This window comes from Danio rerio, chromosome 8 (genome assembly GCF_052040795.2).
Source record: "Danio rerio strain M-AB ecotype USA chromosome 8, GRCz13ab, whole genome shotgun sequence".
NCBI lineage: Eukaryota > Metazoa > Chordata > Actinopteri > Cypriniformes > Danionidae > Danio > Danio rerio.
Window position 1 is genome coordinate 19,039,407 of NC_141028.1, and position 22,314 is coordinate 19,061,720.

A 22,314-nucleotide genomic window follows, 5' to 3' on the forward strand; every position below is an offset into this window, starting at 1 on the left:
ATGTTAAATGGTGATTTACTAAAGAACTAACTTTTATATATATATATATATATATATATATATATATATATATATATATATATATATATATATATATATATATATATATATATATAAAAATTATAATAGTTGTTGTGTGGCCTAAAATAATGTAACTGATTTTGGTGAAAAAAAAACATGAAAAGGTTTGTATGGCTTTTCTTTTTTTATGTTTATAAGTAATAGGAGTCATATTGAAGTTTCATCATATATATTAATATGTGAGACCAATCGCAAACTATTTTTTTTTTTTTTTACTCAACAGTTAGTAGATTGTATTGAGTGAGGTACACAGTTGATGAATTTTTATATTTCTGTTTTGATAATAAAATAGTTTTGAATTAAATGAGGTAATGCAGACAGACACTTTTAACCTACAAAAGAATGATTCATTGGATGCCTCATTAACAGGTACTCATCGCAACCTACTTTTGGTTTGAGGGTTATTTATTTCATATATTTACAAACATGACTGGTCTAAAGGAGCCAAGCAAATACACACAGCAAATTTTTTTATTTTTGGCAGTATTAATAGACAGGGTTCATATGGTCCTGGAAAATTCATGAAATTTCGATAAGGCATTTTACAGGCCTGCAAAAGTTTTTAGAAAAACAAATAAACCCCAAATGTTTTGGAAAAGTCATGAATGTTTAACAGTTATCTGTGTACTTGAATATATTTGAGATTAACTTAACTTGTACTTGATACTATATTTGATGGGTAAAAAGCAATTTTAGTTTTGCCCTGTCTTTCATTCGCTTTTACTGTAAGTCAAGATGCATTTTGAGTGTGGTGTCCTGAAACAATATCTAACTGAAAAGGGAAGATACTGTGGGTGCTAAAGGCTAATTTGTACTAAACTTAAGTCTTGTAAAAATACAAGCCAACATTTTAAAGTTTCATGCAGACAGCAAGATACTTTCTGAAAACTATTCTATAGCTATATATACAAACAACATGGATTGTCACATATTTTTTGATATGCAATAATAAATTTGTACCCATGTATATATATATATATATATATATATATATATATATATATATATATATATATATATATATATATATATATATATATATATATATGAAGTTAAGTTCTTAAAGCTTTTCAAATTAAGTTCTGCGCAAGCAACACTATTTATTTCCTAGAATATGTGTAGGCTTATTAGTGTGCAATTGTATTATTACAGTCTCTGTAAAAAAAGTCACTGTTTCTGTAGTGTGTTTTTATTTGTTTATTTATTTTTTTACATTATCAGGAGGGGAACATGCCGATCGATGAGCTGTTGGCCATGTATCGTTACGAGGCGTCAGTCAGTACTGGTGCAGGATCAAGCATTGACAGTTCCTCTGTTGAACTAGCAGATGATCTGCCTGACATGACCCTGGATAAGGTAGCTGCTATGAATTTGATATAGTGCCAGAGGACATTAGCTGTTTCCATCCAAAGATACAAATTAAATTTACATGCAAAACTGGATTATTATGTAAAATAATATGTTAATAAAGCATGGATTCCATCCAAGTCTAAAAAGAACAGAAGTCACTTCCTATTAAACTGGCCCCAAATATTAAAAAGAAAAAATGCTTTGGTAGGAGAAGCCTTTTATATATATAGTGCTGTCAATCGATTAAAAAAAATTAACTAATTAATTGCACCATTTTAAAAAAATTATCGCTTTTAAAATACTGAAATTTGTAATTTTGGCTGTTCAAATGTAAAATTAATGTAAACGCAAGACAAAAACTATTTAAATTCAAAATATAAGTGTTTATTAGAATTAAAATTCAAAATATAATTGTTTAATAGAATTTTTGATTAACTTGTAACACAGATTTCTTCATGTAAACAACATACCCACAATAAACCATCAAGATGGTTTATTAAATATTTTTATTAAAGAAATATTTATTAAAGAAATTAAAACACAGGCATGTTAATGACATTTAAATTTCAAAACAATCAATGCCAATAAAGAAAACATTGATTTCCATGTTGGATTCTAAGTGGACTGCAAAAAAATGCCAAAATACAGGAATTGGAGATATGGAAAATGAAAAATTATAATAATAAACTATAGAGTACAAACTGTTGGACTTATTGTAAAGTTTTATTGCTGTGAGTTGAGAACATTAGTTATAGAGTAGAAACAATTTTGCTTAATCCTCCTTTACATTCATCCAGTTGCTAAGACTAGGAGTATCCCGCAAGTGCACAGAGACTCCCAAATGCCCGCAAATTAATGATAATTTCTCGCAAACTGATCGTTAAATACATTGCAAACCCCTCTCCCCCGCATCCCTCCTAGCTCTTCAGGTAGCCTATGTCGCACACGCCCCTACTCAGATACGTCGCTCACTCCACCCCTGACACCCCTCAACGGGCCTGACACAGACACACACACACAACGCGCTGCAGACATTTTGGCCCCAACGGCCTTCCGTACTTGAGCGACTCCCCTCAGATTCAACACGCATGATCACGTTCATCAAATTTGCTTAAACTAAGCGTCCTAAAGTATTACTGTATTTCACAAGGATTCTGACACAACAACGCGAAGCATACACTTTCATTGCGTTTAATGAGGAAACACGCTAAACTTGGAGGGCTCATGCTAAAAGGCAGAGTAATGCCCTGTATTTGACAGCTCGCGACTTCACCAGACTTTCTGAGAACATTCACATAAGACACCAATACTCTGATTTTAATATGATTAAGATTATACTTCTACAGTGTAGCCTCAGCAGTGATTTTATTACCTTAAAGGAACACCGTCACGAAATGCAGAGGATTTTTTTTCTGTTCGCCATGCGTTATCAACTTCCAACAGAAGTCGAAAGTTAAAAATGAAACACCCGAAATTGCATAAAACTTTAGAGAGCCTGGTGATGCGGCTAATTGTTTTATACCGAAACTTGCCTTCAAAAAGTGCTTCATTGGTCTCATCCACATTTCTTGCATGTTAAACAGACGTCCACCACAACAGGAAGTAAAAAAAAAAAACAGCAACTGCGTTAATTGCGTTAATTTTTTTTAACGCATTAATAACTTAAAATTAATCGCATGCGTTAACGCACTAATTTTGACAGCACTAATATATATATATATATATATATATATATATATATATATATATATATATATATATATATATATATATATATATATATATATATATATATATAATCAATAACTTGTGCCTGATAGTTCGGAGAGGTAAGAATACTAAACCCTTTTGATAACAGACTTTGGGTAAAGGATTTTAGAATGACCAAAACAACATTTCAGATTTTTTATAATGTGGTCAGTTTGTCTATTAATGCTGTACAATTATTTAACATGCCAGTTTTTGTAATCACATGATCTGGTAAAGCAGTGCTGTATTATTTTTATTTTTTTTGTGCATATTGGAGTTTATTTTGTAAACATCAATTGTAGTTGCATATTTTTTTCTTGTCCAATGAAAAGTTTATCCAACTCAGTTATGTGAATTTTTTTATGTGCAATTTCAAAAATTTTGTGCACATTGGCATTTTAATTAAGCTTTTTTATGCTATACCTCCAAATGTGCATAGAGATAGGTGGATGGAAACATTAATAATGTTAATAGAAGTTCTAAGATGAAGTCACTAATGGTCTTCTGCTGTAGGAGGAGATTGCTAAAGATCTCCTGTCAGGAGATTATGAGGAGGAGACCCAGTCGTCTGCTGATGATCTGACCCCTTCTGTCACTTCCCATGAGGCCACGGATTTCTTCCCCAGAACTCTAAGATGTAAGAAGAAAAACTATAATCTTCTATTAGTACAGTTTTAATGGGTTTACATAATCATAAATTGTTTTCTTTTTAAATGAAAGTGTTTTATAGTTTCAAAATTATTTATTTAAACTTAAAAGACACTCTATTGACCTTATTCTTCAATGTGGAAGTGCTCTCGTTTTTTCGATTGGTTTAGAACTTCCAATTTAGTTGCCTATAGGAGAAATGAATGGGAATAAAGAACTGCAGAAAACAGTCTTCATACAAGTGTGCTCATGACTATACAGACAAAGCAGAGTAATATAATAGGAAAATATCAGTTTGCAACATCACGCAGCAGAACAAGTGATTTTTGACATAAAAATGAATGGAAGTGAATAGAGCTGCACTATTCTGGGCAAAATGAGAATCGCGATTTTGTTTTATTTATTTTTTTTAACTTAAAATAAAGATCAGGATTTTCTCAATTCTGTATATGTAAAATAAAGCTTAATATGAGTCTGCAATTATTATTGTTTTTTCTCAAACATATGGTAAAACAACAATAATAATATTATTTGCAGGTCTACTGGTTTGTATAAATAAGTATATTCTACTTATAATAATTCTAATGTTAAGTTATGCTTGATATAAACTCCTATGCTTGCATTCTGTCATTGACAACTTATTAGACCATTTTATTCACTAGTAAAATCAACATGATATAGGCTAGAATAGTTATACTGACTCTGTAAACATTTACTTTTATGCACAACTGTGTGTTCGCTATGAAAGAAAAAACATACCAAATGCTTGTCTCAGTCATAACTCTAAAATGCCAAATAATTATTTAAGTGATGTGTGCAGGCTTTCGGTTTCATTTTCACTGCTAAGTGCTGTTCATACTTCATGCGCGGCTCCCAAACGATCACTGTGTGCCACAAACGGAATATTATTTACAACTGTATTATGTTATTCACAGCCTATGCAGGTTCTGTTCACTAAAGTAGACACGCGCACGTCTATCATTAAGTACAGTGCATGCCCTCCCTCTCTGTGATAACAGCTCACAGTCGGCAGCTCACGTCACGTGTGATTTCCAGGCTGCAAATACAGCATTGTATAAAGACAAAAATTAAATTTTTAGTTGAATTATACCTTATTAATACTGTATGTTACTCTTTCGACAATATTTGGAGGTGTCCGTGTCGCTGAGCAATGTATGTGAAACAATGAAGACTCATGCAGTCTCCCTTGCTTCTCTCCTGAACTTGAAAATATGATTGTCAGAATCTAGAAATGCTGGATTAAGATCATCTAGGGGACAGGTGTCAAACTCGGTTCCAAAAGGGCCGCAGCTCTGCAGTTTAGTTCCAACCCTAATTAAACACACCTGATCAAACTAATTGAGTCCTTCAGGCCTGTTTGAAACCTACAGGTAAGTGTGTTGGAGCAGGGTTGGAACTAAACTGTGCAGGGCTTCGGCCCTCCAGGAATTGAGTTTGACACCCCTGGTCTAGGGGGTCGAATCAAGATCGTGATCTTTTTTCGATTAATTGTGCAGCTCTAGAAGTGAATGAGACCAGAAGTCTCGAGCCAAAAAGATTCAAAGGGCTGCGCGCATTTGTCTGCGAAGAAAAAGGTGAATAGAAAGTGTTCAAATAAAAAATGCAATATCACCCTCCACCAACCATCTTTTGTCCTTTTGTAAAAGTGCAGGTTTATTTAATCCTCTGATTCCTTTTTTTCCCCAGCCAATGTAACATATGACGGTGATAAAGAATCTGAGGGGGAGGAGGACGGTGTAAACAGTGAAGATTCTAGAAAGGTTGGTTTTATATTATTGTTGTTATTATTATTGTTAGTGTATACTGTTCAATGTGACAAGCTTTGTGCCAAGGCTGTGTTTATTAAATCAAAAACCATTCTGTAATTTTGTGAAGGAAAAAAATGCAATAAATAATAAGAAAATATTAATAACTATTTGAAGATGTTTCATTAGAATTCACTGCAGCCATTACTCAAGTTTTTGCTTTGTTGCTGTGTTTGGAAATTATTATTATTATATACAGATTTTGTGCTCAAAAAACTTTTTGTTTCTGTTTTGCTGGGTTGTTTGATTAAAAGGGAGTTCAAATCAACTGCATTTATTTTAAATGGAAGCTCCTTGAACCATTTAGAAATGTATTTTACAGTTTTATTTGTGAAAAAATAAAAAGAGTCATTATGTACAAACAGAAACTCAACCCGTCAAAATAAAATTTCAGTATAAATTGAAGAAATTGTGACAGAAAAATAACAGATTCCTTAGATTTTTTCCCCCATTAAATTGTCCCTTTCTATCGCTAAATTTTATTTGAATCTTGTATGGAGCACGGTCAAATTAAAAAAAGAATTTGGGGTTCCTACATGCCCAATGATGGTTTTCAAAAGTAAAATAATTAGATTTAACTAATATTAATTCCATTTCCTTAAACACAGGAAATAATGGTGGGATCTCAATATCAAGCAGAAGTCCCAGCAGGGCTCAGCCACTATAATGATGATGAAAAGGGTGAGTTGCTTAATGTGAATTCAAAGTTGACTCTGCTAATAAATCAATTAGAATACATTATGAGTGACATCAATTGAATGCGTATTGTGTTTGCAGTGTACGAGGAGGAAGATCAGCTGCTGTGGTGTCCTGACGAACTGTCAGAGTATAAAGTGAAAGACTACCTCAGAGAAGCACTGTCACAGTCTACAGATGACCGCACGCATTATTCCACATCTGAACACATACGAGACAACGAGCAGGTCTGTGTTCTTCAGAAGCTCTCATTCATTCTAATAGTTAAGGTCACTGACACTGCAAACAAAAACGCTGTGTTCATACTCCTGTAAATGTTGAGATTATTATTATTTTTTTAGTTTAGTAAAAACAAAATATTCAAAATACAGTTTTAGCTGAGGTATGTGTTTATGCATAATCTACCTGATTAAATACTACATTTTGTTCTAAGTAAATGTTTCATCTGTTAATGAAAAGAGATTTCCTAATTTCTCTCTGTAAAAACAATGTCAAAACAAAAATTTATCAAGAATTATGAGCCTGATTTGATCCAGTCTTTAGATTTTTTTGTTAGAAGTGTGTGTAAATATGCATATATTTAAGTAAATGATGCCTAATTTGCATGTTTAAAAATAACCTTTTAAAGACTTGTAATACAAAAACGTTTGTTCCTTTTTTGTCAACTGTAAATGTGTGGCAATAACTATTATTATTTAGATATTTAGTTAAATTATGATTGTTGTTGTTGTTATTATTCTTCTTTTTAGAATTATTTTACTGTATTCACCTGTAGTCTCTTTCCCTAACATGAAAATTCTTCACTCATCATGTAAGAGCGGCTGCTATGGTTTAATCATATTTTTACGATTATCATTTTTCTTTCTCTGGTCTCTATTCTAGGCTTTGTTTGAGCTTTTGAAATGTAATTATGACACTCGTGAGGCGCTGGTTCGATACTGCAGTAATGTAAAGACCTCAAAAGGTAAGCTGTTCAGTACAGGAGCAAAAACCTTTTCTACACAGTAATGCCATAAATAATCACTTGTTCTGTTCTGATAGAAGAATCACCACCATGGTCAGAGGAGGAATGTAGGAACTTCGAACATGCGCTGCAGATTTATGAGAAAAACTTCCATCTTATTCAGAAACACAAGGCAAGTTGTGTATATTGTGTTATCCACTCAACTCTTTAGTTGATAAACTATAATGTTTTATTAGCTATATTAAACTGCAATCTAGATATGTAATTAAATTAATACATATATTCATTTTATATCTTTACAATTATTCAAAAGCTTGTGATAAACAGTAACTAAATATTTTTACTTCATTTTTGTACTTAAGTAAATATTCTAAGTATCTGCATTATCAGAATATTTGTGCTTTAGAAAGTTTTTTTCTTCACTATATTTAAAAGTCATGCTGTTCTTGATATTGTACTTTATTATTTTATTGTATTAAATTTCATAAATACATTTATAGTCAGGATGGGAAGTTTGGATCATTTTACTGACTCAGACCTTTGAGTCTCGTTTATCGAAAGAAACAAATTTTTTTTCGAGTAATTTTGTTAATTTTGCCAAATTGACATTAAAATGTTACGAGATGCTTCCAACACATCTACAACCACACCAAACGTTGATCACACTACACAAACAGGTTAAAACTAGAATGCTACTACACTAAGAGAAAATAATCAGACAAAACACCAGGTAAACATTGAAGGATTAACTCTGATCACCTCGTCTGGCATGTCTTCAAACCAGAGTCATTCGTTCTATGTAAGCTTAATCAATGAGTACAGCATGTAAAGAGATGACTCAAAACCGATGACTCAAGAAATTAATGGATCAAACCTTTTCCAGCTCTAAATGCATGATTGGCTTCTGTCTTTCATGTGACGAACAAACAACTCAAACCCGAAACTCAAAAAAGAAACTAATCTTCTCCTCCACCTGCACAAATGTGTGCATGAATGAAGGAATTACTTCCTTAGAAGACTCCTCGTTCTTGAGTCACATAAAAGATATGTTCAAAATAAATGAAACATTCAAGGTTGACCCATCACTAATTCCTAGTGATTATTTCTATTAATAATTTGCACAAATCATAAATATTTGGGGTTTGCAGAGCTGTACAATAACTCATTTTGCTAATAAATACAGTATATAGTGACTAAATACTAATTTGTCATTGCTGCTTTTGTAATTTCAGGTTCAAACACGGACTGTAGCAGAATGTGTGGCTTTTTACTACATGTGGAAAAAGTCAGAACGTTTTGACTACTTTGCTCAACAGAACCGATTTGGCAAGAAGAAATACAGCTGTTACCCTGGTGTGACGTAAGTATTGGGATGATTTTGGTCTCTGTGTTTTAGAGAAAGTGCTGGGTTCACGGTGTATGTGTGTTTGTCCTCAGGGACCTGATGGATCGGCTGGTAGACGAGGCTGAGGGTCTGGCAGTGGACGGCTCTTCACCGGTGTGTTCAGCTGGAGCAGGAGGAAGACTAGAGGCATCGGCAGAGCAACAGCTCGGACTGCTCAACTCTATCACTGCCAGTGACCTCACAGGTAACAACTGTCTGAACAGGAGAACTGTAGAACAGCTCACCATCTTTTGAAGTCAGTGAAAACTGCGTAAGTTCAGTTGTTGGATAGATAATTAAGGAAATGAGCACAATTAGGGAAATATGCTGTTCTTTTTAACTGTTTGGTGCCATCCTGTGACTGAATAATTATAATCATAACTAGTTATAATTAATTATTATAATTAGTTTAGATTTTTGTTGTACAGTGGTCTCTTGTTATTAGCGAAAGTTACATTTTAAAAATAATCTGCAATTGGTGAAATCCGCGAAGTAGTCCGCTTAATTTTTTTACAATTATTATAGATGTTTAAAGGCTGTAAAACCCCTCACTAAGCACTTCTCAGACAGGCATTTACATTTTCACACTTTTTTTCTCGTGTTTAACACTCCCAAAGTTCAAACCTTCGTTAAAAAATAAGTCCAGTATTATAAAATTAAACCAAAGAGCAAAACCATTTGATCTTCATTTATTTTCTACTTAATGTTGTTATACAGCCGCGTAACTTCTACCTTCCTTAAGCATGTCCAGAAGTGTTTTTGTGTGATCTTCCTCTGCCTTTTGGGTGCTACCGCAGGTGCCTTTGACAGTGCAGAATGTTTCATTGACATTGTGGGGAGCAAACTTGCAAACACACAGTACAGCAGTTCAGAGTCACACTGCTGGCAATCAAAGATTAATGTAAATTTGGCGAGCTCAACGCATTTTGTACTGTACAGAAGATTGATTGACAATGGTCTAAAGCAGGGGTCATCAAACTTGTTCCTGGAGGGCCGGTGTCCTGCAGATTTTAGCTCTAACCCTAATCAAACACACCTGAACCAGGAAATTAAGATCTTACTAGGTATACTTGTAACACCCAGGCAGGTGTGTTGAGGCAAGTTGGAGCTAAACACTGCATGGTCATCGGCCCTCCAGGACCAGGATTGGTGACCCCTGGTCTACAGTCAGGATGCAGAACACGATGTGCTGATCAGGACGCGGAACACAATGCGCTGATCAGGACGCGGAACACAATGCGCTGTAGAGAAAAAAAAGCATGTCAAATTACACGGAAAAAAAATCTGCAAAACTGCGAGGTTGTGAAAAGTGACCACAGTATTTGCTTGTAATCTGAAAAAAAGTGCATGAACTGCAATGAAAAAGATTTTTACTGAATAAATTCCAGCATGCGCATCAAAATATGTGATGTGATTTTGTTATAAGAGATCATGTAATGATAAAAATAGCATTAATAGGCAAACCAGCAGGGCGACAGTCACAACAGTGGTTCAGTGTAACTGGAATTACAGCCTCCAGAACTATCTCGAGCATCTCTGCTCCCAAACGGCATCTCACGCCTCAAATCACCACGTGTTCATTTCATTACATCTTCTGAGGTTGCACAGCTTCTCATACCTCAGCCAATTTCATTTTTCTTCTTGGTTATTTGGTGCCAGTTTTTCAGGAAGTGACTTTTATTCTCTTTGACTCGCAGCATTGTTTGCAAATCTTTTATTGTTATTGAATTTGGCAAATTATTGCTGGAATTAGGCGATCCTGCATATGCTTTGCTAGGAAAAGCAAATTAGACATTGATGTCAGACCTGACTTTATGGTGACTTTCTATCACATGAAAAGCAAAGCCATCCTTAGAAAGCTTGTCAGATTAACTAGTTCTGGAGCAGGAAGAGCACTAGCTCTGAACTAGCCCCCGGTTCATGCTGCTGGAGATGCCTGTGGTAGCAGTCTCAAAGAGTTCCCTAAATCTTAATTTTTTTTATATCAAATTTTTTATAAACTGTGTACATTAGAATACACTCAAATGACATTTGCTGTTTGTTCCACTTATTTAAATTGAGCTGAAATAACACAGTTCTTGGGGGACAAATTTATTGTTTTGTTCAATCCACTTAAATTTAAAAAAATACTAATTATTTAACTTCATGTTGTGCAAACACAAATCTATTGTGTGGAACCCAGAATTTTAACAGTGTATATCAAACTCATTAAATATGCTTTGAGAACTGCTTTTTAATTCTGTTAGTATTAACTTCAAATAGACATAAGCAGAGACATCAAAATCTAGGCAATTGTAGGTTTTCATGTAATTTTGATCTCCTCTTTTTCTTGCAGCTCTTAGTAACAGTGTAGCGAATGTGTGCAACGGTCCAGCAGAGATGAGCTGTTTGGACTCTCCGTTCTTCCCCCCTCTGGAAAGTTTGCACCGAGCAGCCCTGAACCATGACGATCAGCTCAGCTACGGAACGAATGGAGACGGCGTCTGCCTCAACATGCTGGATTCAGGCTTTTACCGCTCTGACCTGGGCCAGCTCAGCATGTGCAGCAGCAAAGACTGCGAACGACCCTCCAAGAGGCTCAAAATGGGCCTTTCAGAGTCCTTCATCAACGACGTGGACTTCGAGGGCAGACGAGCACATCGCATCACAGGCGCCACAATGGCGGTTTCGGTCACAGACTTCAGTGGCATCGGGAGTGAAGCCAACGCTTTCATCAGCTCTCATTCTCGACACCACCAACACACTGCACTTCAGTCCGACTGACTCTCTAGTTCTGACATCCAGACTCACCTTCATCCGCTCACTGACTATTAGTTCTTTTTTAAATTAAAAAATGATATCTATATATAAATATATGAATATACTTTTTGGTCTTTTTTGTTTTTGTAATATGACATCAGTGATGTCTTTATTGTACAGAAATAAGGAATCTTGATTTCTCAAGAGTTTAAATAGCCATTTATTTTTCTGGTCCTTCAGATATTTAATATCCTTTTTGTCTTCGGTGAACTACAGTTAAACCTAAATGCTGGAGCAGAGAGCCGTGGTCTCTTACTGTACTCATCCCAACATCTACATCTTTCAGCGTTTTTTTTTTTTTTTTTTTTTTTTTTGTCGTTGCCTCTGAAACTGCATTTTTCGTTGTTTTAGGATTTTTCACAAACACCTTTGTTTCTGAAAATGGTACCTTTTTTTCAGTGTTTACACCGCCCAAGATAGGCTACCCCTTGGGAAATGTAGCATTTTGTATATCTGGAAACTGGCTTTTGTAATTGAGAATAGTGATTTCTTTAGAGTGAAAGACTGACATGTTTAAACAAAGAGCACTTACAGTCTATGAGATGTTTCCAGTGTATTGGCCCTCTTTTTTTGTTGAGATAACCAAGTGTTTATGAAAAAAGTCTTGTAAATGGTTAGTGTTCGGGTTATTTGTAGATCTAAGCTTTAATAAGTCAATTTATTGTAGTAATTGGAACATTTAATGAGTTACTATTTTTTGGCCTATATTGAAGTATCATTATTGACTTGATCTTTCTCAGCTGCACACTGTTAAAAATGTACATTTTTATATGGAGCCAGATCAGTCTCAAAAATGATACATTTAAAAACTATAATTGATGCATTCACAACACAATTCACAATTTCCAATTTGTAAATACAAAACACAATTCAAAAATACACAATTTCAATTTGTTAATACTACACCAATCCTATTCGTAAATTCAAATCACTATTCAAAATACACGAATCCTCTTCGTATTTTCAAAACACAATTCAAAAATCCACCAATCCAATTCGAAAATTCAAAACGCGGTTCAAAAACACGCAAATCCGATTCATAAATTCAAAACACGATTCAATAATACACAACTTCATTTCGGATATCCATAACGATTCAAAATTACGCAAATTCCATTCGTAGATTCAAATCACTATTCTAAAGCACACAACTCCATTTGTAAATTCAAAAATACACATTCGATTTGTTAATTTAAATCACGATACAAAAATACACAAATCCAATTCGTAAATTCAAAAGATGATTAAAAAATACACAAATTCGACACATGATTTCATAATATACACAACTTCAATTTATTTGGATTAACTATTAAATTAACTATTTATGATTTTTACTTGTGAATTTACAAGTTGTGTGTTGTATTCATGGTTACAAATTGTATTTTGTAAATGTGAATTGTGCTGTGCATGTATGAACTTCATAAATGTTTTATTTTTGAGAATTTTCTAGCTCCATATTTTAGTCTGCAAAGTTTTTTTGTTTGTTTAAGATTTGGCACTCAAATGCTTCATGTGACATTTATGAGACTGTCATATGCATTTGACAGTATTAGTCTGAATTGTGTATAAATATTAGTCCATGAGTGTGCAGAACATTTATGATTTCCCTTTTGAGTGTAAATTTATACCCTTAACAAAGGTCATTTTTACCAAGCGTAACTTTTGCTGGTGCTCAACTTTAGTACCATTTGAACCAGTGTTAATTTTTCAGCTATGCATTATGTATATTTTGTAGCTGCCAGGGGTACAGAGAACACCTGAATGTTAATTGAGCTAATTGTTAATCACTCTTGACCTCTTCTGTTGTGTATTGTATGCATGAAGCAGACGGGACTCTTGTTGATCCTTTGACATATTTCAAGCTGATTAATATTACATGCCAAAAAAAAAACAATCAGCTTGACGCACTGTATCAAAACCGATACTGCCTCCGAGCTCGAGTCCTTCCTGCTATTTTGCATTTCAAAACAATTACTTTGTTCGTTTGTATACTAAAATCCCTGATTTTGTAATTAGGGAAAAGCAAAAATGTGAAAAATAGTGTTTATAGCAATAAGATGTAGATATGTACAGATTGTTGAAAGTCTTACAATATTCATAGCTTATTTTCACCTTCGTTTACTGCAGTGACAGACGTCAAATGCATGCTGATTATGGTTGCTTGCTAAAATATCACAGCCTTTCTTTAGTTTTTATTTGAGCGATGTGTTTTATGAACACTCCGATGTAAACCTATTCATTCATCATTAGTTTAATTCGATTCTTGATTCTTAACGGCTGCTATTAGTAATGTGAAGAGTCAATTTTCCATTGAATGCACTGCGTTTGCAATTATGAGTTGAGTTGAGAGAGTTCTGTGCATCTCCATTAAGCATGTTTGAGCTGTGATTACTGATGTTGATTCAAATGAATGCCATTATTCATGAATGATTAGAAAGCACTACTTTTTTTTGTTGTTGTTGCTCAGAAATGTTCAGCATACATCAACAAATGTAGTACTTGGTGCTCATATCATTTGTTTTTATTTTCATACCTTAAAATGCTTTTATTCTTCTGTATTAGTACTTTAAAAACGATACCGTGAATTGACAGACATTTTACCCCCAAAGTGTTTTGCATATTAAAATGGATTAAGTCGAATTGCAGAATGTACAGGTTGCTTTGACCTATAAAAGTAAACATTTTACATCTTAAATATATTGAGAAGAGTTTGGTAAAGTGGATGTGCGTATGTTTTATGTATTTAATTTAGAAATTTTGAAATATATATATATATTCAATAGAGGTTTTTACATTGAACCACGGAGAGGAAGGCAATGGTAAAACTTGTGAATAAGAAAACCCCCCCAACAAATCCTATAAATGTAAATCCATATATACAGACAATCATAACATTTAATGACAGAATTATTCAGATATCTCTATTGTTTCTAAAATCTGTACATATGATTGTATTGCTTTTCTTTTTCATTATTTTGTATTTTTGTTGTACTTTATTACTTGGTGTAAAAAGCTCCAGAAATAAAAGCTCTGGAAACAAATGAGTGTTCATTGTCAATTGTCATACAAATATGATCATTATTAATCTAATGCGTTTGTTCCGAACTTAAAGGTCCACTGACATTAAATATATACGTTTAGATAGCACAGTTATATTTTAGGATATCTATAAGCTAGTGCGCATATTAGTCAATGTATAAGGTAGTCACAAAAAAGAGACAAACTTTGTGTTTAGAACAGAAATGCCCAAACTAGGGCCCGTGGGCCAAAGTTGACCCATGGAAACCTTTGAATTGGTCAACCCAGGCTCATTCTGATTGTGTTCGTCTGTATACATTTCTGGAGAGCGCAAAATACATCCCAGGAGTGACGTTTTTTTGCAAATCAGCCAGAAGCCGATGTGTATGCTTTTTCAGATCTCTAATTTCTTTTGCTAGTGCCATTCGCGCCTGATGTGCTCACATAGTCCACCAGAGACCGCTGTCGACTGACCTCCAGACCGATCCCACCCACCCTCCTTCCCTAAACCCATCCAACAGTGTTTTAAAAGCCCTGAATGACCAGTGCCCACCTACCTCCCTAAACGTAGCCCAACCGTAGGGTTTTGAAAAGCAAACCAGAAAAAAAAAATAAAAAGCCCTCGTCTGATTTTACCACCTTTTTAGATTTGACCACATTCTCACCCTGTTATTTACTTGTTTATTTATTTATTTTTTTTGGCTTCTGTTTTTGTCTTACCCACTTTTTGGAACTGTTCTTTACTGGACTTGAACCCTGTTGTTGTGGTCAACTCTGTGCTATGCGTCTCAAGTCTGCAGTTGTGTCAAGCTACCGGACAAACTGGTAAACATCGGAAAAGCCGTCCACATGCAGGTAAGCGCTCAGCTGATAAACGAGGAAAGAAATGGCGTCATTCCACCATGTAGTGTTTGTTTTAAAGACAAAATGCAGACATACGTAGCTCTGGCTACACAATTCACCATCTCCAGAAATGTATGTAGGGCTGTTTTCAGAATGAGTCTGTTGCATTTGGCCTGCCATCTCATGTAAGAGAGGGAGAATGACAGTGATGGGTTCAAGATTGTCAATTCAAATTTAATGATAGCCTTGTTTGTTTTATTGCTAAAAGCTAACTGAAATTAAAAGTTTTAATTAAATGGTGTTAATGAATCAGATCATGTTTGTTAAGCAAATCAAGTCAAAGGCCAGTTCTGCTTGACCAGTGTATTCAGCATTAAACGTCACTGTGTTTTTAAATGTGATTGTTTTTATTGCAACAAGTGATCATTTAAAGTTAAACTGCATTAGTTAACACCATTCAAAATTAATGTTTTCTATTTATTTTGAAATATTATTAAATCAATTAGGAAATTACCCTAGGCAACTTTAATGAAATATACTTACATATTCAGCCTGCAGCTCTCGATGATATTTGGTTTTTGGCCCTTCATACAAAAAGGTTTGGGCACCCCAGGTTTAGAAGATGTAAATCTGACATAAACAGATCTAACGCTTGCAGTTGTCACTTCTGCATAAATGAATCAACAACTTTTATCACATACTTCAATTTCTTATCAAATCTTGACCAATCGAATGCTCTCTAGTATCTGACATGCCCCACCCCTTCAAGAAGCTTCTCATCCAATGTGCTTGAGTTTAGCCACTCTCACTGGCAGTGCTGTGATATAAACTAAACACTATTGGCCATTTTTTAAGGGGGGAGGAGCTACTCCATGTCCCACCTTCTCTTCATGCTGAGATTACGTCAAACATGGGATAGAACTTCACAGGACCTAAAAATTCTTTATGCTGAAAATAAAATATGATTCAAGACGTTGATAACCAAACAGTCGATGGCAAAAGTTGATCTCCACATTAAATGGCTGTAGTCAACTATCTAATTTCTAACATTGTTTAAAGAGCCCATATTATGGGTTTTTGAAAATTCCCCTCCATGTAGTGTGTAACACAGCTCTAAGTGAAGTAAAGTATCCAGCTAAGGCTTAAATCTGTTAGTGTACAGTGTTTAAAACAGTTGATTCGTCTATAAAAGAGTCGACTCATAGTGCTTCAAACGAGTCGCCTTGATACCGATTCATTAGGTGTTTCGCCATGACGTACAAACGAAACCAAGTTATTCACGTGTACGCGTAAACCCGGGAGATTTCAAACCTGAGGCCCCGCCCTCTGACGCAGGAACCCAGACACACACACACACACACACACACACACACACACACAAACATGCCGGTCGATTGAAGTCACACTGCAGATGGATATATTGAGTCTCTACCCAAAGATGAAACCTCAGCATTATAACCAAGCAGTTGGAAACTACTGGAAACTTCTGGAAACTACATGCTACAAAGAATACTTCATCTGCGTTTCTTAAAGGAAGGATCAGTAAAGAGTAACATACTGATGGACGTCAGGATGGGTTTCCATTTCTCAAGTGTAAGTACGTGCGGTTAAAGTTGTTGCCTCGTTGACTCTTGCTTGCAAATGTATTTGTATTTGTGATTTGTTACTTGTAACCGAGTGTACTGTATCAGGTTAACTGGCTATATTCTCTTATCGCGTGCAAAGTCACGTTAAAAACGCGACGCGTGCTGCTTTGTTTATGGAGCTCCGTGGTAGAGTTCTGCATTCCCGCGGCTGTGAGAGAGAGAGAGAGAGAGAGAGAGAGAGAGAGAGAGAGAGAGAGAGAGAGAGAGAGAGAGAGAGAGAGAGAGAGAGAGCGAGAGCGAGCTTTGTGTGCTTGGTGCTGTGTGTGTGTTTATACAGACATCTTGGCTGTCTGGACTGTATAGCTGGGTGATTTTTGGTTGTGTTCTCCCCCGCTCTAGCAGGATCGGGCGCGGCGGGCAGAAAACGGAGCGGGTTCTCAGGCTAAAACCTGGCGGGTGCGGGCGGAAGCGGGAGCGTTGTCGTCCGGAGGTGTGTGTGTGTGTTTTTGTGTGTGTGTGGCAGCTAAAATCCACGCCTACACTATCGAGCGTGTATGAACTGTGATTACTTTTTATATTGCTGATTAGCTATTGGCCATTTCACTCTCTGACTGAAGGCAGTCGACCAATCGCGACAGACTGTCATCGGTCCAATCAGCGCAGATTAGCTTCGCGCTAAGGAGGGGTTTGGGAACAAATGAATCACTGGACGATTCATACGGGAGTCGCTGGGATAATTAGGTAAAAATAAATGCAGATTATAAGACCATGAAAGTGTTTTTTGACCTTGCATGCATATTAGACTGTTGTTGGAGACCCTAACAACCAAGATATGACCCTATTTCATGTGTAATATGGGCTCTTTAAAATAGCTTCTCGTGTTCAAAACAAGTGTTCATTGAGTATGTGGTGAGTGTTCATTTTTGAGTGTACTATCCCTTTAAAACCTCACTTAAAAAGTATGCGAGTAAAAAAAATATGACGGTTATTAATAGGTAAAAATAAAAGGCAAACAAGTTTTCAAAAATGAGTAAATATTTTAATCTCTCAGATCCACAATACTGCTTTTGTTCAGCAGAGACCTGTATAATGTGCTGGCTCTCCATTCAGTACTTTCCTCAAATGATGATCCATAAACTCAAATCCAAAAACGGTGTTGATTTAGTAAACCACTGATAAATGAAAAGTGGCAAAAGGTTAATGTACTGTAAATGCAGAGCACCTGAACAATGAAACAGGCTAACTGTCAAAGAATGATTTGTATGTACAACATAATTTAATTAAGTTTGTAGTGAGACATGCTTTGAACTCCTCTTTTGCTGAGGATCAGCCAACAGATTCCCACAAATAAGGAGTCTGATTTAATGAAGCGGTTCAGATTGCAGTCATTCTGGTCCTCCTCGCTGCAACAAGATAAAAAAAGAAAATGGTTTATCCATATTATGTTCATTTTCCCCTAAACATCACAACATAATGATAAAAGAAAATGCTACAATAAAAATCCATTTATTAAACAAATCAATATTGCAAACCGCTAACACTACAATAGAAGATTTAGTCCAAACTGAACGGCTCATCTTCTCTCAAATATGAAATGAACTGATCAGTTTAAAATGGTGAGCACTAACCTGGATGTAGTCCATTTCATTTAAGTCTAGGGTTCTCCTGCGGTATCTCTGAGGGAGCTCTCGAACCACAGCGATGCTGTCAGGGGTGCCGGGGAGTCGACTGGCGGGTCCCGGTGGTCTTGGCGGAGGTGATACTGATGCTGCAGATGGAGCTGTGGATTGAGAGAGCTGTGGCAGGCTGGCTGTGAGCACCTTCAAAGCCTCTTGTACTGCAAATGCAGCACAAAGAAATGAAACGGTTACCAACAAGTAATGCTGAGCTTATTGGGTAGAAACACCTTATTTCCATAATGAGAAATTCACAAACAGAAGGCCTTTAACTGTGACAACTGAACTGAAGCTGTTTAATCGACTAGAACTTCATGCTTTGACACAATATACATTGTAAACAGCGCTACAGAAATAAAGATGAATTAAGTTCATTAATTAAATATACATTAAGTCATTTAGTAGATGCTTTTATCCAAAGCGACTTACAAATGAGGACAAGGAAGCAATTTACACAACTATAAGAGTAACAATGAATAAGTGCTGTAGGCAAGTTTCAGGTATGTAAAGTGTGAGAAGCAAAACATTAGAAATTTTGCTTGATTTTGTTTTTGGTAATACAGTTAGCAGTGGAGCCAGAGAGGCAACTCCACATTCAATTTCAGAATGTACATTTAAATCGTCATTTTTCTTTAGCAGATTTAAAAAATATATATATTTTTATAAAAATAATTTAATAGAACCAATAACCTTTTAAATATGCAGCACCTTTTGCATGGAATAACCTGCAAACAAAGTAGCAGTTTAAAGAGTTGGTTTCACTACATACTTTTAAACTATTTGGAATTTGAAACTTGGGCCTGTGGATGTTTTGACTAGATTTAACTCTCATTGTATGCGTGTTTTGATGGATGAATGATGTTACCTGTTATTTGTTTTGTTTTGTTTGTTTGTTAAACCCATATGAACTGTATACTGCATAATCTTGGCCAGGACACTCTTGTAAAAGAGATTTTTAATCTTTATGTGCCTTTTCCTGGTAAAATAAAGGTTATAATAACTATGGGCAGCATGTTCACCTCACAGCAAGAACGTCGCTGGTTCGAGCCTCAGCTGGGTAAGTTAGCATTTCTGAGTGGAGTTTGCATGTTCTACCTGTGTTCGTGTATGTTTCCTCCGGGTGCTCCGGTTTTCCCCACAGCCCAAAGACATGTAGTAAAGGTGAATTGGGAAAGCTAAATTGTCCGTAGTGTATATGTGTGAATGAGTGTGCATGGATGCTTCCCAGTGCTGGGTTGCAGCTGAAAGGGCATCCGTTGTGTAAAACATGTGCTGGATAAGTTGGCGGTTCATTCTGCTGTGGCGACCCCAGATTAATAAAAGGATTAAGCCAAAAAGAAAATGAATGAATGAATAAATAGTAATAAGTAAAAACAAACAAAAGATATACATGTATGAAGCAATATTAGGTGAAATGAATATTAGTAAAAAAAGATCCTTAAATTTCGATGTCAAAAGACATTTTTAAAAATAAATTGAGCCTTTTGCTGATTTCTCACACACTTTTGGGACTGAACTGTGCTTCTATGAAAGTGAAAATTAATTTAAATTTTATAATTAAAAAGTTTATAATCATTTCAATCTAATGTTTATGTTGTTTTCTGATGTTCACGTAGGTTTCAGAACTATGAACTCTTTAATGTGAGTAAATGAGATGTAAATTAAAAATAATTTTTCTCTATTTCAATGTGATTAATACTGTTAATATGTTCAAAGAAAAAAAAAACTCTTTAATGTTGACTAAATATTTAGCAAGTTTTTCAGAGATTTATGTGTAATTGGATTTTTCAAAAGGCATTTTTTTATTAACAAAAATGTAACAGTAATAGAATAATTCTGAACTCTGTTCCATATTTTTACACAATATAAAGATATTAGTGTCTTGTAAAACAACAATTATTCTGTAGCAATTGTGAATTTGACTGACCATTCGGCCTAGAGACGCCCTTTCGGTCTGGAAATTTAATTAAAGGTGCATGAGGCCGAACAACCTGCAGTGAAAACAAAACAAAACAGATCAGTTCTGTACAAAACACTCACTTATGAATATAGAGACGAACAATCAAACCCACTTTTAACATTTACAGATTTTTTTACATTTAAAGTGCATATTGTGTAAGGTGTTACTGAGATGATATCGAGTTTTACACAAAAGAAATAAAGAAAGTGAGAGGAACTTGGTTTGGCCACAAGGGCATCTGTCAAACCGGTGAAATCAATGCATTCTGCTCAAGTAAACACACTCAGGATAAATATTACTGTAGACTAAGCGGATAAATGATCCTAATTTCCACAATGAGCTGAAATAAACGAGACGTCACATAAAAATGACCGGTGTACAGGCTGAGGAGAGTGTTTACCTGCACGACCCGACTGGCAGCTGCCATCTTGCCACTCACTTTGCTTCCCATGACGACATCCGATCACTGCTTCCGGTTCAAACAAAGTAAATACATTAGTAACCATTAGAGGGCGCTGGTGTTAGGGACATGAATAAATGGCGATGGGATTCAGTTCTTTTGAACAAAGTGCAATTATTAAGCTTATTTAACTCAATTCATTTTGTTGTAGCCGTGATTATCAAAGCTAATAAAACTAAAAGTAATAGAAAATTACGTTAAACGATTGAAAATGATTCAAAATATGACTCTACAGGCAAAACATCACAACTGTGGTATTTTTGACTTCCATAAAGCTAGTCTAATGGAAAGAGTTTATTTGTTTGTGCATATACATATATGTGTTGTTGTTTTCAAAGAGAGATTTGTTCATATATAACTTGCCTGACTTTTTTATTATCCAAAAAGCATTTTTTTTTGCATAATTTTTTGGAATTTTGGAGTGATAAAAAATATTTTTAAATTCTCCTTTTGTAAAAAACAAAATAATAATAAATAAAAAAAAATAAAGTTTGACTTGAATATGTAAAAAGATAAATGAAGACTTCATTTAATGTTCAGATTTTGTTTGTGCAAGATATGTATGCATATTATCATTATTATATGCACGTGTAATTAAACAATGGTTAATTTATATAATATTTATTTAACATTATATTATACATAATAACATATTACATTTTTCCATGCACGTTTAAATTTAACAATAAATAATTTGAATATTATTTATTTGACATTTATTTAGCATATTTAAACTATTTTTAAATTTGGCAACCAAGCAAAAAACGCATATAATCCAAAGCCATAGTTCATAAAACACAATGACAGCTTAAATACAGAATTAATATCCATAATATCTACAATCATTTTGTTGACTAGACTGAGCTGAAGAAGCTGTCAAATCACCTGCTTTAATAAAGCATCCTGAACGAACTTGAACCAAGCTGTCGTTCTAAAGACATATACATACTAATTCATCTAATTAATGAGCATTACTATACAATAATAAACAATACTGCAGTAAAACATTGAATACACTGTACCCTATAGCTCACCATGCTAACATGCTTTTATAATAACACCATTTTAAAAGCCTACTGATCTTCACATGCTAATAAGCACAACGAACAAGCATTCTTACCAACAACAGGATATTTAGTAGTGTACTATATCCTTAAATCCCCATGATGACCTCTAAAACACACTAAACACGAGTCCTGACTGTCACTGTAGCGGCCAATCCTTTATTTCTGCTCATGCTTAGTTTTATTCTGCTTGTGGGCGTGGCTTCG

The 22,314-nt window shown here is 34.9% G+C and overlaps 2 protein-coding genes and 1 long non-coding RNA gene across 11 annotated transcripts in view; 2 read left to right on the forward strand and 1 right to left on the reverse strand.

Moving 5' to 3' along the window:
- Nucleotides 1–14,221, forward strand: part of mier3b (mesoderm induction early response 1, family member 3 b) — a 72,683-nt gene extending 58,462 nt beyond the window's left edge. For 3 of the 8 annotated variants that reach the window (XM_087263708.1, XM_087263709.1, XM_087263705.1), the window contains 10 exons: nucleotides 1,303–1,437; nucleotides 3,694–3,817; nucleotides 5,536–5,609; nucleotides 6,263–6,335; nucleotides 6,432–6,577; nucleotides 7,233–7,314; nucleotides 7,392–7,486; nucleotides 8,547–8,674; nucleotides 8,752–8,903; nucleotides 11,034–14,221. In XM_087263708.1, the coding sequence (XP_087119834.1) occupies nucleotides 1,303–1,437; nucleotides 3,694–3,817; nucleotides 5,536–5,609; nucleotides 6,263–6,335; nucleotides 6,432–6,577; nucleotides 7,233–7,314; nucleotides 7,392–7,486; nucleotides 8,547–8,674; nucleotides 8,752–8,903; nucleotides 11,034–11,461 (1,437 nt within the window). In that variant the 3' untranslated portion in view covers nucleotides 11,462–14,221. 8 annotated transcript variants of the gene reach the window in all.
- A 267-nt stretch (nucleotides 14,222–14,488) lies between these two features.
- On the forward strand, nucleotides 14,489–18,182 carry LOC147835550 (uncharacterized). Its single transcript, XR_015497787.1, has 2 exons — nucleotides 14,489–17,157; nucleotides 17,219–18,182. It is a non-coding gene; the product is annotated as an uncharacterized LOC147835550 (long non-coding RNA).
- Nucleotides 17,965–22,301, reverse strand: kgd4 (alpha-ketoglutarate dehydrogenase subunit 4). 2 transcript variants are annotated; one of them, NM_001113608.1, is made up of 5 exons: nucleotides 22,164–22,301; nucleotides 20,984–21,052; nucleotides 20,551–20,614; nucleotides 18,576–18,784; nucleotides 17,965–18,350 (listed from the first exon to the last, which is right to left on the reverse strand). In NM_001113608.1, exons 2-5 carry the CDS (start codon nucleotides 21,032–21,034, stop codon nucleotides 18,333–18,335), a joined length of 342 nt encoding a protein of 113 aa, NP_001107080.1. In that variant the 5' UTR covers nucleotides 21,035–21,052; nucleotides 22,164–22,301; the 3' UTR covers nucleotides 17,965–18,332. The 2 variants fall into 2 exon arrangements, with proteins under 2 accessions (NP_001107080.1, XP_087119836.1); XM_087263710.1 differs by having other exon boundaries at nucleotides 20,984–21,049; nucleotides 22,164–22,264.
- Between the last annotated feature and the right edge of the window lie 13 nt (nucleotides 22,302–22,314).